Source organism: Triticum urartu, chromosome 6A (genome assembly GCF_056163025.1).
Source record: "Triticum urartu cultivar PI428250 chromosome 6A, HENAU_Tu73, whole genome shotgun sequence".
Classification (NCBI taxonomy): domain Eukaryota; kingdom Viridiplantae; phylum Streptophyta; class Magnoliopsida; order Poales; family Poaceae; genus Triticum; species Triticum urartu.
The window spans coordinates 570102166-570122218 of NC_141878.1; the positions used below are offsets into that span (position 1 = coordinate 570102166).

Genomic DNA, 20053 nt, shown 5'->3' on the forward strand with positions numbered 1-20053 from the left:
TCTAAAACATTTTTTATACACATTTAACATTTTACAAACACATGTTTTGAAAAAAATTAATATGTGTTTTTTTCAAATACATGTTATAGCATTTTTGAATGATCTGAAGCCTTTTTTTAACCATACAACCATTTTTTTCAAATTTCATAATTTTTTAATTGTCACAAATATAATTTGAAATGTGTGAGCATTTTTTGAAATGTAACATAATTGGTTTGGATGTTACAATTGTTTTAGTTACACGAACAGTTTTTTACGTTGCATAACATTTTTCTAAATTGTCATGTGCATTTTTTGAAACTCGTGAACATTTTCTAGATTCCACATACATTTCTTAATGGTATAATTTTTTCTAAAAGGTGAGTGAACATTGTTTCACAATGATTGAACATTTTTTAAATGTGTGATTGAATATGCTACAAAAATTAACTATTGTTTCATGATATATGTTCTTAGTATTTTTGAAAATATAAACAAGAGTAATAAAGGAAAAACACATGTGTGATGTCGGCATGATGGACCCACATGGCTACTAGGCAGCCCACTACCGACTCCTTATAGGCGAGCCGAGCTACTGCCTTGCATAAAGCAAGATAACCGTGACCCGGTGAATCTGTCTATGTTGTGAAGATTGGAATCACGGTGCAATTGGACCTTCTTGTAGAAGGACTGGACACCAAATTAATGAGATATCTTGTTCAAAGAAAAAAAAACATGCAATATCCTCACGCAGTGGCCTCCCGTGGCCCAAGCAGGATGAGAGAAATGGACACATTGCCTAATGGCTATGGCTAAGGAACTTGGCCCAGGCATTAGTAGAACGCTCTAGCTTGCCCAAATGAATTGTATTCCGTCCATGCCACCGTTTCTAGCCGTCCCAACAATTTCCATCACCATGAACTCGCCAGAGTGTACACGGCGGCATCGAGGCCGGGCATGTGTCCAGAGTATAGGTACGGTAAATCCACATGAGTATTTATCGTCCGTTGTGAGACGTAAATTGGTCCCGCCTTTGGGCGCGGATTACTGGGACAACCCAATACTGTTGTTGTCGCATGAGTTTTTTTTCCTACGGTTCTCTTTATCGGGTTTTCATTGTTTTACATACATTTTCTTTCGTTTTCTTTCTTTTTATGTGTTTTATTTGTTTTTTCAACATATATCTATTTTTTATACATATTGTACATTTTTGTATACACTAGGACCATTTTTATACATGTTTAACATTTTTCAAATACATGACTAACATTTTTTCAAACATATCTTTTGATTTCTACGTTTTTTATACAAATTGCACATATTTGTAAATATCTAAAACATTTTTCATACACATTTTAAAATTTTCAAATGCATGTTTTTGTTTTTTAATATGTCTTAAACTTTTTCAAATACACGTTGAAACATATTTCTGAATGATCTTAAACCTTATTTAGACCATGCAACTATTCCCTTAAATTTCTTAATGATTTAAATGTAACAAACATATTTTGAAATGTGTGAGCATTTTTCAAATGTCACATAGTTGTTTTGAATGGTATGACTGTTTTAATTACACGGACACTTTTTTTACATTGTATAGATTTTTCAAAATTGTCACGTGCATTTTTTAAATGCTTGAACATTTTCTATATGTCACATACATGTTTTTAAATGGTATATTTTTTTATAAAAGTTGAGTGAACATTGTTTTAGATTGTATGAACATTTTTTAAATATGTGATGAACATTAAAAAAATAACTATTTTTTCATAGTATATGTTCTTAGTATTTTCCAAAAGATAAACATGAGTTACAAAGAAAAAACCTTGTGTGTGAGGTCAGCATGAGGGACCCACATGGATACTAGGCCAGCCCACTCCCAGCTCCTTGTAGGCGAGCCGAGCTACTGTCTTGCATTATTCTAAAAAAAGCTATTGTCTTGCATAAAGTGAGAGATAGCTGCGCCCCGATGAATCCGCCTATGTTGTGAAGATTGGAGTCACGGTGCTTTAAACGGCAACGTAACAAATCCATGATAATTAGGCATACTTTTTTTATGTATGCAGAGTTCTTTCGTCCGATGTAAAGAACATTCTTGAACACTGCGAAAAGGAAACTAGTGGGTGGCACACGAGCTATCTATGCATATTTTTACAAATCGCATTGATTTTTTGTGGGACAGTATCCCCCTACCTTTCATTTGCTGATTCTTATAAGTGATGTAACTATTCTATCCAATTAATAAAGCCCTCCAAAAGGCTATTCTTAGAAAAGATTCTTTTGAGAGTTCCTTGTTACAATAGATATTTCTGAGAGCTTATTTCAACTTAAACTTAAGGGGCATAGCAAAGAGAGATGTCTAATCCATTTGGATACAATGAACATATGGGCTACAGTTGGATTTAGTCATGGGCGCATTTGTTTCTCTAACGTAGACCAAGCCCAAAAGATACTACATCGATCAAAATATGAGGCCTAGCCCAACGAGCCCATCCTTGGTCGCTACTCGTCCGGACTATATATTCCCCACTGCCCACCACTCGAGCACTTCACGGACCTAGGGTTTTGCTCCCGCCGCCGCCGCCGCCGCCGAAGCCGCCGCTGCGTCTTCGTCTCCGCCGCGACGATGGTACGCTCTCCTCCTCTCTTCCCATGGAGTCCCACCCTCTCCTCCAGCGTTTCAACCTCCCGCTGACCCGATTTCCCCGTTCGCTCCTCTCCTCCTCGCAGCCGTCCCACAAGACCTTCCGCATCAAGCAGAAGCTGGCCAAGAAGCAGCGCCAGAACCGCCCCATCCCCTACTGGATCCGCATGCGGACCGACAACACCATCAGGTAACGGCCGCCTCCTCCCCCCTCCCCCTCTCTTCCCTTCGATCCAGCCCAGGCGTCCGTGGTCTGACCGACCAATCGTTCTCTGCCGTGCTCAGGTACAACGCGAAGCGCAGGCACTGGCGCCGCACCAAGCTCGGGTTCTAGATCCGGCCCGGCCGACCGCCGCGTGGGGGAGCCATGGCTCAAGAGTTATCTGCATTTTGTTTTATGGACGTTTCAGTGTTTGTTATGCAAGCTAGGAAGTGATCCCAGGATGTCTCTGTTACCAATTTCTTCGTGTTATGAGGATTGCTTGTACCCTGGTGTACTGATGTTACCGTGCTGTGCCAAGTAAAGAACCTTTGCTATAATGTCACCCTTGTTAAATTTGTCTCCATGGCTTGATTTTAGTTCGAATGGTCAACTGTATTGTGCTCTTGTTTGTTTCTGTGTACCTCTCTTTGTATTGTGCCATTGTAATGGCCAAAGGGCATAGTAATTGTGATGAACTGGCTGCTAGTTGTGCTATCTAGTTCATGTTTGTGTTAGTTGTAGTGTTTTTCTGGAGATATGTTGTGGCAGACCACTTACTAGAGAGAGAGAGAGAGAGAGAGAGAGAGGGATGTGATTTGATTGTTGTTTTCTTGATTTGCTTTAACTAGTAACTAAGGTATTTCATGTCCTACTAAGTTTTGATGAGGGTTTTTATACCAGCATGTGTTTGATGTAGTTGGTTTATGTTTTAAGCAGGGTCAGGTTTTGTAACCCTGTTTACATGTAGAGTGTATGGCTGTCAGTTCACAGATAGTTTATCCATGCTTCAGATACATGGCGTGTAGTACAGTTTTGAGTTCACTTCTGGTTTAACCATGCCTTCACTTGCCAGTTACCAACTCAATTACAGTTTTGAGTATGACTTGTACAAATTGACATACTGATTAGTTATAGTTTTGCTGATAAATTATGTACAGTGATAGGAGTACCTCAGAGCCATGCATCTGTCTAGTTGGTACAAACTACATTTCCCCTATGAGGAGCTGATGTGTTTTCAAATTTAGCTGGAGCTTAGGGCTGGTTACCAAAATCTGAGCTATAGTATTATGAGCCAGTAACTTAAATATGATGTTCCTTGCATCAGAGAATCGCCACAGGTTCTCCGAGTTTTGATTTCTGATCATTAGTTAAGCCAACTGATTTTGTTTAGGATTCCTGGTTACCTGGTAGTTATTGTGCAATGCTGGAATACCTAGTCGCCTTTGCGTGCTACTAGAACGAGCCTTCTATGTTGAATCATCACAGATCCATCTGCTTATATGTATGGTGTTCTTCATGGTTTAAGCATTGCTGATTTGTTTGTGTGTGCATTTGACGGTTCATGACTGTTCATCGTATGCACTGTGTTGAATGACGATGATCACTTGGGGTGTGTTTGGTTGCGGAACGAAGTAGAATGGAATGTAATGGTTCCATGACATTCCATTCCACTAGAATGGGTAGGTTTTGTTCTTATGTTTGGTTGAGGTAATATATGGAATGGAATGGTTACATTTGAGTGTTTGGTTGGTGAGACAGAATAAAATAAATTTGGTCATTTTAATAACATGTATACACAAGCATGGTAGATAGATGATATCAAACATATCTTACGAATATTTCTCCTGCACCAATACATTTCTATAAAGAAAAAGAAGCAATTTACACAGAAGAACCAAGAATGTATGAAACCTACGATCTGCTACCGCTCCTGTGCCTCCACGAAGAAAAAGAAGATGCATATCATCGCTAAGAGGAAGCCGTCTACAGAGAAGATGCTACCCCGGCAGGCCAGGCGGCCACGCACCAGTAGATCAAGCCGCCGGTGCAACCGCCCCTCCCCCCGCAGATCAGGTCACCGGCGCTGCCTCCCAGCAGATCAAGCCGCCGGTGCTGCGTCCAAGCAGATCACGCCGCGCCGCCGGTGCAGCCGCCCCTCCCCCCGCAGATCAGGTCACCGGCGCTGCCTCCCAGTAGATCAGGCCGCCGGCGCCGCGTCCAAGCAGATCACGCCGCCACCGCCGCAGGAACGGGTCCTAGGAACGACGCTGCTGCCCCCGCAGGTCAGGCCATCGCCCTCCAGTGGCTCGGCCGCCTCACCTGCTCCTCTTCAGATCGAGAAATGGAGGGACGAGGGAGAGGCGATAGGATTTCTCGGGAGTGACGGGCGAGCGAGACCCAGACCGGTTCCACGTGATTCCTCCGATTTGGAGGTATCGGCGCGTTCCGGATATGGGAGGAATATTCCCTCGGTGGGAACGAGTTGGTTCTTGTGTTCCACTTATGTACCAAACGCAGGAACGAGGCCTCGGGACGGGTCCAACCCATGCCATTCTAGTTGGTGACAGAAACCAAACACACCCTTGAAGTATTACAATTACAATTCATCTGTTCTTCGTTCTGTTCAGTTGCATTTTATGGCTGTCTGTTGATAATTATGACTGTCAAATGAATGCCACCCATCACCTTGAGCTCTTCTATTTTGAATCATCAGTCACGTTAGTAGACAAGCCATGGCTGTTGGAGCTCGTGCATGCTTAGCCGAGCTATGTCTAGCAAATTTGCTTTCTCTATACCCCTGTTTTGAGTTCCTTTATAAATTGCTCTGTAGCTAGTGTGTTTAAGCGATGCTGACCTTCTTGACCCACGGCAGTTCTTTCAGCTGGTTTTGCTCTGTTTTGTTGACCATCTCAAGCGATGAAATTGCTGGTGTACATTGTCTGCTGGGGTTTGCCTAGGCAAGCATGTTTGAACAAGTTTTCATTTTCCTTGTACGAGTGAGTATTTATTCCACACAACACGCTAACATATTACAAGAAAAAGAACCAACAAGGTCTGGCATAAACTCAAAACTGTACTCCTATACATACTAGTAGAATGCCCGTGCGTTGCTATGGGCTAAAATGCATGTAAATATAAATAAGTTACAGAACTAACTAACATGGTCTTCAAGGTTAAAGCTCATTTTTTCCCTTATACGTCCAAGCGTGTTCGGACATCAAACGACAAGCTCACCGAATTCAACTGTCTCGGCCATCCGAGCAGTCCCAAATCTAGATTATGTAGGGAGAAATATGGTTGTTGTGTTATCTTCGGCAAGCTTCCCAAATTCAACTTTCTCGACCTTCCTTTTTTTTGGACTGTCCCCTTCCCGCTCAGTTCCACGCCGTAGCAGGACATCTCTCGCTGGAGCTCTCTCCTTTAAAACCAGACGATGCCCACATCACCTTCGTCATGGTGTCCTCTCTCCTTCACATCATACTTCCCCACGGATGGCCAATGAGGAATCCCCTGCCAACCGCCCCACTTTCCACCTTGATCCCCTCCCCACGTGTTTGTGTTGATTCACCACCGTCATCAAGAGGGAGGAGGCATGCATCACCCATGACGCTCCCTGGCAAAGAAGGATACAGTTGAATGGTGCATTACCATGAAAGAAAATACGATGTTTGTTGTTGGGCATTTAACTGATACACCACTGTGTCCTTTATCTTAACCAAAAAATTATAACTTGATGAAAAAAATATTTATAGGTACAATCATGCTCATTTCCCATTGCCATACTCATGTAGAATCATGTTGGGCACATCACCTGGAAGGCACGAAAACAATAAATTATAATAGTCTGGGTACTGAGCACAAGTACACATAATGTTTTAGTCTACAGTGATTCCCAACTTGAGTATGAGACCATTTGTTTCTACAGCTTCAAAATAGAAGGAATTGCTTCCAAATAGAAATAGCTAGCACGAACTCTTAATACAATGTTAGTATCTACACAATCTGGATACCATTTCTTTATCCTCCTCTATCTGCACAAAAAGCAGATTGAGGATAAATATTATTATAGATCCCAGAGATTGACAAGTAGTATGATCCTTACAAAAAAAACTACTCCCACCATTCCAAAAGTAAGTGATTTAGTACAAAGTTGTTTACTTTTGCAAGAAATAATTTGAGAATTCAACGAACAACCAATACAAACAGCATGCTTATGTTGCACATTCTTGGATAAATTTGCATAACTATTAATCTGATTTGAGACTACAATTGATGATGGTTGGGAGCTTGGAAGTGTGTTCAAGGCACATTATGGGACCATAGTTCCTGATACCAAAATAACAGATCAGCCTTAGAATTTGCAGAAGGTTGGGACTATGATTTAGGGTCGCAGAAGGTCTCAAACAACTCGCAGACATAATCTGAAATGTGAATTCTGAAGTTGCAGAAGGTCTCAAACAACTCGAGAATCAAGTGCAGTGGGACACCATAATAACAGATGAGCCTTAGAAGTTCCTAAGGGGAAAGAACATAGTATGAGTACAGATAGGTGACTGCAATGTGTTCCATCACGAAGCAAACTTAAAATTAATTTAGGCATAGATTAGCAACAAGTAGTCGAGTACACGGTCATGAGAACGAATCTGGTCCCCAGTGACAGAACATCCACGCGTCGCCGCTGTCCCCAGTCACCACCACCACCGCGGGCCGCACCATTGATCCAATCTCACTTCATCTATCAATACCACACAATGGGCAGAGAACACTTATAATTAGTGTACTCTAATAACACATAAAAATGAATAGGGAAGTAAAGAAAGCATTTTATTAGTTAGTGTTCTCTAAACCGTATCTTTCACAATTAAGTACCACACTCCATCCTATTTTCCAGGTTGGTCAAATTGTCTCATACATAAATCAAATATCAAGCTACTGTTTAATCCATAACACTCAATAGAACTGTTACCATTGAAGAATACCTCATAATGACTTCATCAAAGTCATTTACATTCAATTGAACTTCCTTTAATTATGTGTGGCAGTTGTCAAAGTTTGACCACTGAGATGGCATCAAACTAATTAGCAGTGCATATAACCTCTCAGGCGCCTTTCTTTTAGGACAAAAATATGAGTACAAAAGGGGAGCATGCGGTAATTGATACATAAAAATACAGAGGTGGAACAAAAGATATCAACCTAATCACCTTGAAAAATGTAGTTCTACAAACACACAAAACATGGACACTCAAAAAGGACTACAATTTATAAATTCCCATATGTATAATGTGTCAAATAACTACGGCAAAAGAGATTAACAATAGAATCACAAAACCTCATCAACACGGTGTTGCCACAGAAAATTTGGATCTACCCCTACAACAGGATGAGAGACCCATCCATTCAAAGAGGAAGGGGATACAAGGCAAAAAAATGAAAATCAGATCTGCACTCAAAAGTAAATAAAAATCATGTACGAGAAAAAGGGCCAGGGAAAAATAGTTGCGTAGTGGGTACTTGCTCCTCCCCGAAGGCGCGGTTCTATATGAACTCGTACAGAGGTGGATGCTGGCGAGGCCTTCTGCTCGCGCCGTCGGCAGTAGGGAGAAGCGGCCACGCCAGTCACGCAATCCTGATGCCGTCGGGCCTCTCTCCATTACCTCTCGAACAGCCGGCCACCACCGCCCTGGTTCCTCGACGCCCCCGCTCACCACGTACGGCTTGAAATCTGGACCGCTGTGTCACCAGCACCACGACGGCCGGTGAGGAGGGCCCGATTGATGTCGGGGCCAGGAAGGGTGAGTGCTGACGGAAAGGAAGGATGTGTGGGGACGGCCGCTTGGGCTCGAGCAGGGCCATCCAACGAGGCAACGAGTACTTGCCTTCCCCTTGTGCCGGGAGATCCTCCACCCTCCGGTCCGCCAAGACCATAGTTTTAAATAGCCGGCTATAGCCCCGCTATAGCTGTTTTTAAGGGTTGCCGCTATATGCCATAGCCCGCTATTTGAAACATTGGCCAATACTCACAATATCCACTGCCCACATCGGACGTTTGTGGCGCCGTGGCCGGCGACACGGGTATGGTGCAGGAGATGGATTGGTTGTGTAATGAGGGCCATGTGAGCCGCCGACACCGATCTGGGGAGAAGGAGAGCTCCGTGGAGCAAACCCTATTTAGGGGAGGAGGATTCGTGCAAAGGAGGAAACGAGGGCTCAAGCAAAGCAGGCAGCCACACGAACAGGGTGGCAGCGACACCTAGCAAAGGAGGAAAAGAGGGCTGATGGAGAGAACGTCGCCGTGGCTGCGAGGCGGTGCTAGGTTTCGTTGGGAGGAAGTAGTGATGATGATCACATCTGCCGGACAGTGGGCGAGGATCGATTGACTTGGGACGTTAGGAAAGATTCTTTTTTTAAGGGTGGGACGTTAGGAAAGTTATATTTTTGATCTGTGTTATATGTTAGGAAGGTGTTGATTAGAAAGAAAAGAGTGAACGGGGAGGGGTTGGTTTATTTGGGTAGAACCAACGGATTGCAAAAACCATGACAGGTTTGGTAGCATTGAAAAAAAATCGGTGGTGGGGTGGAGACCTCGTTCGATCGACGAGAAGAAGTAAACGAACGAACTAAACAACGTACGTACTGAGACATTATGAGTGAGAGAAAAAGTACCACTTCCACAATAAGATTTGTTTGTCATGGTTTACTTCTTAATTTTCTTAAAATTCTTTATTTGTTTCCTGAAAATCCATTATTTGTTTCCTAAAGCAAATTACATTAATGAAAGAGATCGGTTAATTTGAACAAGTTAGGAAAGTTAGATATGTGATCTTTTGTATGTTTGGAAACTGCTAATTTTTTTAAAAAATAAACCAATGGATAAGAAAACCCGTGGGAGGGGATGGTGGGAGGTGGGAGGAAATAAAACCGGAGTACCAGGCTACCAACTGCTTCATTAGGAGTAGAGATACATTGTCTGCTAGGGTTTACCTAGGCAAGTACTCCCTCCGTCCCATAATATAAGAGTGTTTTTGACACTAATGTAGTGTCGAAAACACACTAGTGTAAAAAACACTCTTATATTATGAGACGGATGGAGTATGTTTGAACAAGTTTTCACTTTCTTTGTACGAGTGAGTATTTATTCCACATAACACACTAACATATTACAAGCAAAAGAGCCAACAAGGTCTGGCATAAACTCAAAACCGTACTCCTATACATATACATTGTCTGCTGGGGTTTGCCTAGGCAAGTACTCCCTCCGTCCCATAATATAAGAGTGTTTTTGACACTAATGTAGTGTCGAAAACATACTAGTGTAAAAAACACTCTTATATTATGAGACGGATGGAGTATGTTTGAACAAGTTTTCACTTTCCTTGTACGAGTGAGTATTTATTCCACACAACACGCTAACATATTACAAGCAAAAGAACCAACAAGGTCTAGCATAAACTCGAAACCATACTCCTATACATACTAAAGAGAGGGCACTCTTCTTCCCCTTCCCCACTGAAAAATACAAATGAAACAAACTTCTTAACATCTAGGTCAAAGAAAAAAACCAACCCTGAGAATCTGAACCAATCTTCCCCGCTCCAGCCTCCCGGCGAGACTCAACGGGAGGCAGAGGGGGACAAAAGAACTTAGAGGTGTAGATATCGCTGCCCTGCCTATCGCCGACGATGAGGAGGAGGTTCGTCGACGATCATACCGTGTAGCTCTAGTTTATTGTCTCGATGTCGAGCCCCTTGAGCTTGACGACCGACTCGACGTGGCCCTTGAGCGTGTGTAGTTGTAACACCCTCGATGCGACTATAGCTCCCACGTGTCGAGGCACGACTTAGAGACATAATCGCATTGAAGGCATATGTCGCAAGTAGGGTAATCTTTACACATCCCATGCAATATAATAATATAGGGGAGATAACATAGTTGGCTTACACTCGCCACGTCAATCAAGGTACATAAATAACATTACATCATCCAAACACTCATGGCCCGACTACGACGCCAAAATAAAAGATAACCCAACATGCGACACGGTCCCGGTCACCCCCAACTGGGCACCACTACTGATCATCAGGAAAGGAAACATAATAACGTTGAGAGTCCTCGTCGAACTCCCACTTGAGCTCGAGCGCGTCACCTGGAGCGGAATCATCAGGCCTTGCATCTGGTGTAATAGTAATCTGTGAGCCATAGGGACTCAGCAATCTCGCACCCTCGCGATCAAGACTATTTAAGCTTATAGGTAAGGCAAGGTAAATATATATGTGGAGCTGCAGCAAGCGACTAGCATATGTGGTGGCTAACTTATTCGCAAAAGAGAGCGAGAAGAGGAGGCAAAGCGCGAGCGAGAATCTAGAGAGCAACCTGCGCAAACATTACTCCAACACCGTGTACACTTCCCGGACTCCGCCAAGAAGAGGCCATCACGGTAACACACTCGGTTGATTCATTTTAATTAAGTTAAGGTTCAAGTTATCTACAACCGGACATTAACAAATTCCCATCTGCCCATAACCGCGGGCACGGCTTTCAAAAGTTCAAATTCCTGCAGGGGAGTCCCAACTTAGCCCATGACAAGCTCTCACGGTCAACGAAGGAATAGACCTCCTCCCGAGACGTTCCGATCAGACTCGGTACCTCGGTTCTTCAAGACACTTCGACAGGTCAAAACTAATCCAGCAACACCGCCCGAATGTGCCGACAAATCCCGATAGGAGCTGCACATATCTCTTTCTCAGGGCACGCTCAGATTGTCCTAGGTACGGGTAGGCCAGCCCAGAGTTGCCCCTGGTGGCCACCGGCAGTTGACAGGTGGACCAACACTCAGAGGAGCACTAGCCCGTGGGGGTTAAAATAAGATGATCCTCGGGCTCCGGAAACCCAAGGGAAAAAGAGGCTAGGTGGCAAAAGGTAAAACCAAGGTTGGGTATTGCTGGAAAAGCTTTAATCAAGGCGAACTATCAAGGGGTTCCCATTATAACCCAACCGCGTAAGGAACGCAAAATCCGGGAACATAACACCGATATGACGGAAACTAGGGCGGCAAGAGTGGAACAAAACACTAGGCGAGAGGCCGAGCCTTCCACCCTTTACCAAGTATATAGATGCATTAAGATAACAAGATAATATAATGATATCCCAACAAGTAAATAAATGTTCCAACAAGGAACGGCTTCCAATCTTCACCTGCAACTAGCAACGCTATAAGAGGGGCTGAGCAAAGCGGTAACATAGCCAATCAACGGTTTGCTAGGACATGGTGGGTTAGAGGTTTGACATGGCAATTTGGGAGGCTTGAAAGCAAAAGTTAGGCATCGTAGCATTGGCATAGCAAAAGAGCGAGCAAACTAGCATAGCAAAGATAGTAGTGATTTCGAGGGTATGATCATCTTGCCTGCAAAGTTGTCAGAGTTGACTGGATCCTCGAAAGCAAACTCAACGGGCTCCTCGTTAGTGAACTCATCTCCCGGCTCTACCCAAACAAGACAAACAAGCAACAAGGACACAATCAACCACGTGCAAGGATCAACCAATATGATGCAAGGATGGTATGCTATGCGGGATGCGATGCGGGATGCATATGCAAGAATTGACAAGGGATGCAATGAACCTAGCCTCAACTTGGGAATCCAAGTGTGCCACTGGAAAGATGAGATGAAATCGCTTGAAAACGATATAAAGAATGCCGGAATCGGAGTTACGGTTTGGAAATGGCAAGCGATTCAAATATGACACCGGTCTGCGATTTACAGCAAGTAGCCATCTAAATGCAATGAGATGAACAGGCTACAGCACTCAAACATGGAAACAAAATACATGGCAGGGATACATGCAAGATTCTTAACAAAAGTCTAGCACTGAACTACGGCCAAATCATCCATTAACAGGTTCAAACAAGCATGGCAAAAATGCATATGGCAAACAGATTTCAGACTTAGTGAAATTAACACTTGTCTGGAATTTCAGATCAGGTAGCACACTTGGGAGCAACAAAACTACATGCTACAGGACCTGAACATGGCAAAGTAAAGCATGGCATGGAGCTACTCAAAGAGCTTAACAAAAGTCCCTTAGTGACCTTGAGTCAAAAGGGATCAGAAAATACAATTGCAAGCATGTGAATATGGCAAAAACATAATCAGTTTTCAGACTTGGTGAAAACTGGCATAGCCTGAAACATATCTCAAGTAGGCATGTTCACGAGCTCGATGCACTCACTACGGTGCAAGTCATGAAAAGCTAAGCATACATCTATCAAAAACACACAAAATGCAAGCTAGACATGGCAAGAACAATAGCATAGCATGCACGGATCAACTACAACATCATCGGCAAAATTGCAAACAAGTTGACAATCTGCCCAGATTCACAAAGTAGCAAAAGTAGAGCTCGATTGACTCAAGCTAGGGTGCTCCATAATTGCAAACAAAGACATGGATGGATAGAGCACTACAAGATTAACAAAACAACCTTTCTTATCATCCTCAAAAGAGGCACGGATCTCTAGAAAAACAACATGAACATATGGCCATATGAAATAAACAGCCCAAGGACTTAGTGGAATGCTAAGTCCCTGAAATCAGAATTACCAAGTGCCTCACTTGGCAAGCTCGTGCTAGTCACCACACAAACATCACAAAAATACATGGGTTGCACCTCTGGAAAGATGGCAAAACCCTTAACAAAACATATGTAGAGCTCACGGGCATAACATGCACACAATAATCATGGCAAAAATGACAAATAAGCAAATGGAGTAGCAGATCTGACAATTATCTCAAGTAGCCCTCTTCTAACAGCATTTCGGGCATCAAGATGAACTCAAATGAAAATGATGCAATGGAATGAAATGATGTACTCTCTGAGATGAACACTCTGATGTGCTATATGCCAAAAACGGAGCTACGGATGCAGAGATATAGCATGATGAAGATGGGCACATGGATTAGGGTTTCGGGCAAAAGTCAACCCAAATCACTCCGGATATGAGATCTGCACGGGAACCGAGGTTCGTCGCCAGGGCTCGCCGGAGTTTGGGGTCGCGGTGGCCGGAGGAAGGGGGAGGCCGGCCGGAGCTCGTGGCGGCGAGGGAAGACGGCGGCGGCACGGACGCCGAGGTGGAGGAGGAGCGGCGAGGCGGAGGAGGGAGCGGCCGGGGACGGTGGCGCTCGCCGGCGCGGTCGGTGGCCGGTCCGGTGCGGCGGCGCGGTGGTCGGCGAGGCTGGAGACGGCGGCGGGCGGCGGCTCGGGCAACGGATGGAGCCGGGCGGCGGGGCGCGGTGCGATGGGCCCCGAGGGCCCGCGTTGGGCTCGGCGGGCCTCAGAGGCGGCGGCGGCGAAGCGGTCCCGTGGGGACACGTGGCGGCGGCTGGCTGGCGCGGGCGGCGGAGCGAACGCGTCCGGTCCGTCCGGACGTGTCCGGCGGCGGCGGAGGAGAAATTTTTAGGGTTAGGGTGAGAGGAGATCCGCGAATTTCGGGGAGGGACCTATTTATAGAGGTAGGAGGAGCTAGGGAGCTCCAAATTGAGCACGGTTTTCGGCCACGCGATCGTGATCGAACGCTCTAGATGATGGAGCAGGTTTAGGTAGGTTTTTGGCCAAATTGGAGGGGTGTTGTGCTGCAACACACACGAGGCCTTTTCGGTCCCTCGGTTAACCGTTGGAGTATCAAACGAAATCCAAATGGTACGAAACTTGACAGGCGGTCTACCGGTAGTAAACCAAGGCCGCTTGGCAAGTCTCGGTCCAATCCGGAAATGTTTAATCCCCACATATGAAAGAAAGGTAGATATGACCACCGGAGGAGAACGAAGCGCCGGAATGCAAAACGGACAACGGGGAAAATGCTCGAATGCATGAGAGGAACACGTATGCAAATGCAATGCACATGATGATATGATATGAGATGCATGACAACGATAACAACACATGGAGACAAAGACCCGAACCCGAGAAAATAAAATAACTTAACGCCGGAAACGGCAAGAGTTGGAGTACAAATTGGGAAAGTTACATCCGGGGTGTTATAGCAGTTCCCTGAGCCTGGCCACCTCCGCCCGCTTGGCGGACTGCTCGGCGATCTCCGAGAGCTCGCGGTAGCCGTTATTGTCGGTGAACATTTCCGAGTTGCTGCTGCCCTGGTTGAGGCCGTGCAGCGTCCTCTGCGCCGTCGCCCACTGCGCCTTCCTCTCTAGCTTGCCGTAGTCGTTCTTGTTGGTGAAGGCCGTCTGCGACATTCCATGGACAAACATGAGATGAACTCCAATGGAGTTTACAAATGGAGGTGGGTAATGGAGGAGGGATGGGGATGGGTGCTTGCCTTGTTGTTGATGTTGTTCCATGCCCTGCCGCTGAGGGCGTAGCGGATGATGAACTTGAGGATGTCGAGCGGGATGTAGGTGACGACGGTGAAGGGGAGGGGAGGGGGATCTTCTTTCAACTGGTTTTGCTCAGTTAAATTGTCTCTCTTTTGTTGACAGTCTCCAGCGATGAAGCTGCTAGTGTATATTGTCCGCTGGGGTTTGCCTAAGCAAGTACGCCGTCCCACAATATAAGAGTGTTTTTTACACCAGTGCTAGTGTAAAACACGCTCTTATATTATGGAAACGAAGGGAGTATGTTTGAACAAGTTTCACTTTCCTTGTATGAGTGAGCATTTATTTCACACAACACGCTAACATATTACAAGCAAAAGAACAACATAAACTCAAAACCGTACTCCTATACATACTGAAGAGAGGGCACTCTTCTTCCCCCTCCCCACTGAAAAATACAAATAAAACTAACTTCTTAACATCTAGGTCAAAGAAAAAACCAACCCTGAGAATCTGAACCAATCTTCCCCGCTCCAGCCTCCCGACGAGACTCGGCGAGAGGCAGAGGGGGGCAAAATAACTTAGAAGTGTAGATATCGCTGCGCTGCCCTGCCTATCGCCGATGACGAGGAGGAGGTTCGTCGACAATCATACCGTATAGCTCTGGTTTATTGTCTCGATGTCGAGCCCCTTGAGCTTGACGACCGACTCGACGTGGCCCTTGAGCGTGTGCAGCTCCCTGAGCCTGGCCACCTCCGCCCGCTTTGCGGCCTGCTCGGCGATCTCGGAGAGCTCGCGGTAGCCGTTGTTGTCGGTGAACATTTCCGAGTTGCTGCTGCCCTGGTTGAGGCCGTGCAGCGTCCTCTGCGCTGTCGCCCACTGCGCCTCCCTCTCCACCTTGCCGTAGTCGTTCTTGTTGGTGAAGGCCGTCTGCGACATTCCATGGACGAACATGAGATGAACTCTAACAAGTGGAGCTTGCATGCATCTAATCTAATGGAGGTGAGTCATGGAGCTTGCCTTGTTGTTGATGTTGTTCCAGGCCCTGCCGCTGAGGGCGTAGCGGATGATGAACTTGAGGATGTCGAGCGGGATGTAGGTGACGACGGTGAAGGCCCAGATGGAGAGCCCCCAGCCCCACCCGATCCCCTGCATCTTGCAGAACTCCCAGTTGGCGTACACGGCGATGCACGTCGCCAGCAGCTGCGCCACGAAGAAGGCGATCACCAGCAGCGCCCCCGGCCGCTCCACGAACGACCAGCTCCGCGACCGCGTCACGAAGATGAGCGCCTGGCTGATGATGCTCACCTGCAGGTACAGCGCCGCCATCATCTCCTTCTCGTTCTCCCGGATCGACCGCACCCCGAACGTCTCCTGCATCCATCGCCACCACATTTTTCATTTCAGTTATCTTCTTATGATCATTCATGGCGGATCGCCGGAGAGTCGGAGGAAGAAGACGATATGGAAGGTACCGGGAAGAACTCGGTGTCGTGCGCGAGGTAGAAGAAGAGCACGGTGATGAGGGCCATGTAGGTGCCGAGGACGACGCCGGTGGCGAAGATCTCCTTGAGCTTCCACGAGTCGGGGGTGGGCGACGGCTTCACGCGGTCCTTGGAGATGGTCATGATGGTGCCGTCGTTGAGGATGGCGATGACGAGCACCATGAAGGGCGCGAAGTCGAACTTCCACAGCAGCGCCACCAGCATGAACCCCAGCACGATCCGGATGGTGATGGACACGGCGTAGATGGTGTAGTTCTTCATCCGCTGGAAGATGGCGCGGCTGGTGAGCACCGCGCTCACGATCACGCTCAGCCCGGGCTCCGTCAGCACGATGTCCGACGCCGACCGCGCCGCGTCCGTCGCGTCGTCCACCGCGATCCCGATGTCCGCCTTCTTCAGCGCCGGCGCGTCGTTCACGCCGTCCCCGGTCATGCCGCAGATGTGCTTCCGGTCCTGCAGCCGCTTCACGATCTCGTACTTGTGCTCCGGGAACACCCCGGCGAACCCGTCCGCCTTCTCGATCAGCTCGTCGATGGGCAGCCCGCTCATCTCCGTGCTCTTGTCGCCCAGCAGCGTCGTGGACGGGTACATGTTGGTGCCCATGCCCAGCCGCCGCGCCGTCTCCTTGCCGATGGCCAGCTGGTCGCCGGTGATCATCTTCACGTTCACGCCCAGGTGCAGCGCGCGCCGGATCGTCTCCGCGCTGTCGTGCCGCGGCGGGTCGAACAGCGGCAGCAGCCCCACGAACTGCCACGGCTCGCCGGGGCTCTCCTTGTTCTTGGCCGGCACCGCCTGGTACGACACGCCCAGCGACCGGAGGCCCCGGTCGGCGTACTGGTCGATCAGGCCGTGGACCCTCTTCTCGGCCTCCTTGGGCATCCGGCACAGCTCGATGATCTGCTCCGGGGCGCCCTTGCTGATCCGGTGCCAGTCGCCCTTGCCGTCGATGTAGGTGATGGCCGTGCGCTTCTCCACGGGGTTGAAGGGGAGGAAGTGCACCTCCTGGATGCCGGCGCGGGCCTCCTTGGCGTCGGCGAGCATGCCGACGATGCACGTGTCGATGGCGTCCTGGTTCTCCACGCGGGACGCCCTGGCGGCGTAGAGGAGCACCGTGTCCTTGTCTATCCCTTTGCCGTACACCTCGATGAGCGTCTTGTCGACGGTGAGCTTGTTGAGCGTCAGCGTGCCCGTCTTGTCGCTGCACAGCACGTCCATGCCGGCCATCTCCTCGATGGCGGTCATGCGCTTGGTGATGGCGCCCTGCTGCGACAGCCGGTGGGAGCCGATGGCCATGGTGACGGACAGCACGGTGGGCATGGCAATGGGGATGCCGCCGATGAGGAGCACGAGCAGGTTGTCGATGCCGTCGCGGTAGGCGCGGTGCTGGATCGGGTACATGACCACCACCTCCACCAGCATCCCGGCGGCGATGGAGATGATGCAGAAGTTGCCGATGGCGGTGAGCACCTGCTGGAAGTGGCCGACGTTGTTGGTGCTGTCGACGAGGTGCGCCGCCTTGCCGAAGAAGGTGTGCACGCCGGTGGCGATGACGACGGCCTCGATCTCGCCCTGCTTCACCGTGGACCCGGAGAAGACGCCCTGGCCGGCGTGCTTGTTCACGGCCATGGACTCCCCGGTGAGCGCGGCCTGGTCGACCTTGAGCGGGTCGCCCTCGAGCAGCCGGGCGTCGGCGGGGATGATGTCCCCGAGCTTGATGCTGATGACGTCGCCGGGGACGAGGAAGGAGGCGTCCATCTCGCTCCACTTGCCGTCCCTCAAGCACTTGGTCTTGGGCGCCAGCCCGGCCATGAGGGCGGCGGCGGCGTTGCCGGCGTTGTTCTCCTCGATGAAGCTGATGGTGGAGTTGATGAAGAGCAGGGTGACGATGCCGACGAAGTCCTGCCAGTCGGGGGGCTTGCCGCCGCCGTTGGCGAGCACGATGGCCATGACGGCGGCGGCCTCCATGACCCAGGACAGCGGGTTCCACATGAAGCCGAGGAACTTGAGCAGCTTGCTCTCCGTCTTCTCCTCCAGCTTGTTGGGCCCGAAGATGGTGAGCCGGTTCTGGGCCTCGGTGCCGCTCAGCCCCTGCTTGCTGCACTTGAGGTGGGCGAAGACCTCCTGCACCGGGATGGTCTCCAAGTCCACCGTCTCGTTCTTCACGTCCTCCAGCGTCATGGACGCCATGGCGCCGGCCGGCTGCCTCCGCCGGTGCCGGTCTCTCCTCCTCCTTCTTGGTCGCCTCGCTGCCCTGGCGTGTGCGTGGGCGGGAGTGGCCGCGCGCGCGCGGGGAGGGGAGGGGAGGGTAGGGGAGGCGTGCGCTGCTGCTGCTGCTGCGGCGGCGGCGGCTGGTGGGCTGAGCTGTGCTGTGGTGTGCTGCTGGCGCGCGGAGCAAGCTGGGAGCGAGTGGGGGGTTAGGAGGGAGGGAGGGGGGAGGTGGCGGTCCGTGCGGTGCTTGAAGAAGACGAGGAGGGGGGCGGGCGGGCGCCCCAGGATCCTCATACCGCGCCACCGGGCTCGCCGCGGGCGGGGGTAGCTCACTGCCGCACGACCGGTCCACGCCGCATGCAGCGGCCGCGAGCTCCCATCGCGCGACCCGCGCGGCTCACCCCTGCTCCTCCTACTCCTGCATGCGCTTGCTGCTGTCCAGTCCAGTGCAGTGCAGCGCACACAAAAAATCGTTTTGGAATGTTGTGGGGAGTGCTTTGGGTAATCTCAAAATACCAATGTTTTTTTTTATCTTTGTCAGAATTGGATCCCTACCTATATAGTGGTGAAGTTCGCGCCGGTTGTTTTCGTTCGTGTGCTGCTTTACTTTGTTCATTATGAAAAACAGGAAATAAATCTTGTTTTCAAAGCATTTTAGCTGAAGATCCTACTAATGTAATCTTTACTCTATGCTCTTTGCTGGATTTTTGGGATGTTCTGTAGAAAAAAGGAGTGATAAACATTCTTAGGGAAGTGACTAAGAGGGTGACCCAAGTGGCGTGCGATGTCCATGGTGGTGCTCTTGGCTGGGCGCGACTGTGGGGAGAATCTACTCGAGCTGTTCCGTCAGTGTGGCTCTTCAGTTTGTCTATTTTGGTGTTGCGGTTTGTTGCATCAGTTAAGTGAAATAGGTTGTCTGTTGGATGATGTGTAACTCTATTTTCGTAATGAAAATTGAGGCTATGTGGCCACTTCCACCAGAAAAAAACACAAGAAAATCGTTAATAATCAAGATAAATATGTGAAACACACACTCTTATATAATGCAACACACGCCACACCTAATGTGTTCCCCTTATTAAACACGATTTATAGTCGACCAGTGACCCATGAAAGTCGGCCTGCACGTGTGTACATGTGAGGAACGAGATCCTCTGATGTACTTCAAAGTACAGCCGAGGGACGTCCTTCCCGTATCACCGTTCGCTGGTCATCTGACGGCAGCAGCCAAAAACCACGAAAACACAGCTGCGAAGCAGCGTGCAGCCATGAGCCCAGAAGAGATGCGGCCCAGTTCAGAGGAAGGAAAAAAAACACCGATCCATTTACTCCCGGTCGCCGTTCGCTCGCCATCGCCATAACCTAGCTTAACCCTAGCGCCGCCGCGATTGATAGGGCGAGCACCGCTGCC

General features: G+C 48.5%; 2 protein-coding genes and 1 pseudogene across 2 annotated transcripts; 1 reads left to right on the forward strand and 2 right to left on the reverse strand.

The window, feature by feature from the left end:
- The first annotated feature begins 2614 nt into the window (after positions 1–2614).
- Positions 2615–3179, forward strand: LOC125515148 (Ribosomal protein L39 family protein). Its single transcript, XM_048680587.2, has 2 exons — positions 2615–2813; positions 2909–3179. The coding sequence occupies exons 1-2, from the start codon at positions 2632–2634 to the stop codon at positions 2955–2957; spliced, it is 231 nt and encodes a 76-aa protein (XP_048536544.2). The 5' UTR covers positions 2615–2631; the 3' UTR covers positions 2958–3179.
- Positions 3180–10311: 7132 nt separating this feature from the next.
- LOC125516977 (plasma membrane ATPase 4-like) lies at positions 10312–15411 on the reverse strand (annotated as a pseudogene).
- A 166-nt stretch (positions 15412–15577) lies between these two features.
- On the reverse strand, positions 15578–18653 carry LOC125512820 (ATPase 8, plasma membrane-type-like). The gene is made up of 3 exons (XM_048677899.2): positions 16405–18653; positions 15950–16303; positions 15578–15859 (listed from the first exon to the last, which is right to left on the reverse strand). The coding sequence occupies exons 1-3, from the start codon at positions 18619–18621 to the stop codon at positions 15578–15580; spliced, it is 2853 nt and encodes a 950-aa protein (XP_048533856.1). The 5' UTR covers positions 18622–18653.
- Between the last annotated feature and the right edge of the window lie 1400 nt (positions 18654–20053).

Bases quoted from the DNA above. Each gene is read 5' to 3' on its own strand.
- LOC125515148 (XM_048680587.2), top strand. From the start codon at position 2,632: ATGGAGTCCCACCCTCTCCTCCAGCGTTTCAACCTCCCGCTGACCCGA. The intron at 2,814-2,908 runs GTAACGGCCGCC...TGCCGTGCTCAG, and splicing joins CGGACCGACAACACCATCAG to GTACAACGCGAAGCGCAGGC.
- LOC125512820 (XM_048677899.2), bottom strand. From the start codon at position 18,621: ATGGCGTCCATGACGCTGGAGGACGTGAAGAACGAGACGGTGGACTTG. The intron at 16,304-16,404 runs GTACCTTCCATA...CGATGGATGCAG, and splicing joins ACGACACCGAGTTCTTCCCG to GAGACGTTCGGGGTGCGGTC. The intron at 15,860-15,949 runs GCAAGCTCCATG...GGAATGTCGCAG, and splicing joins GGAACAACATCAACAACAAG to ACGGCCTTCACCAACAAGAA.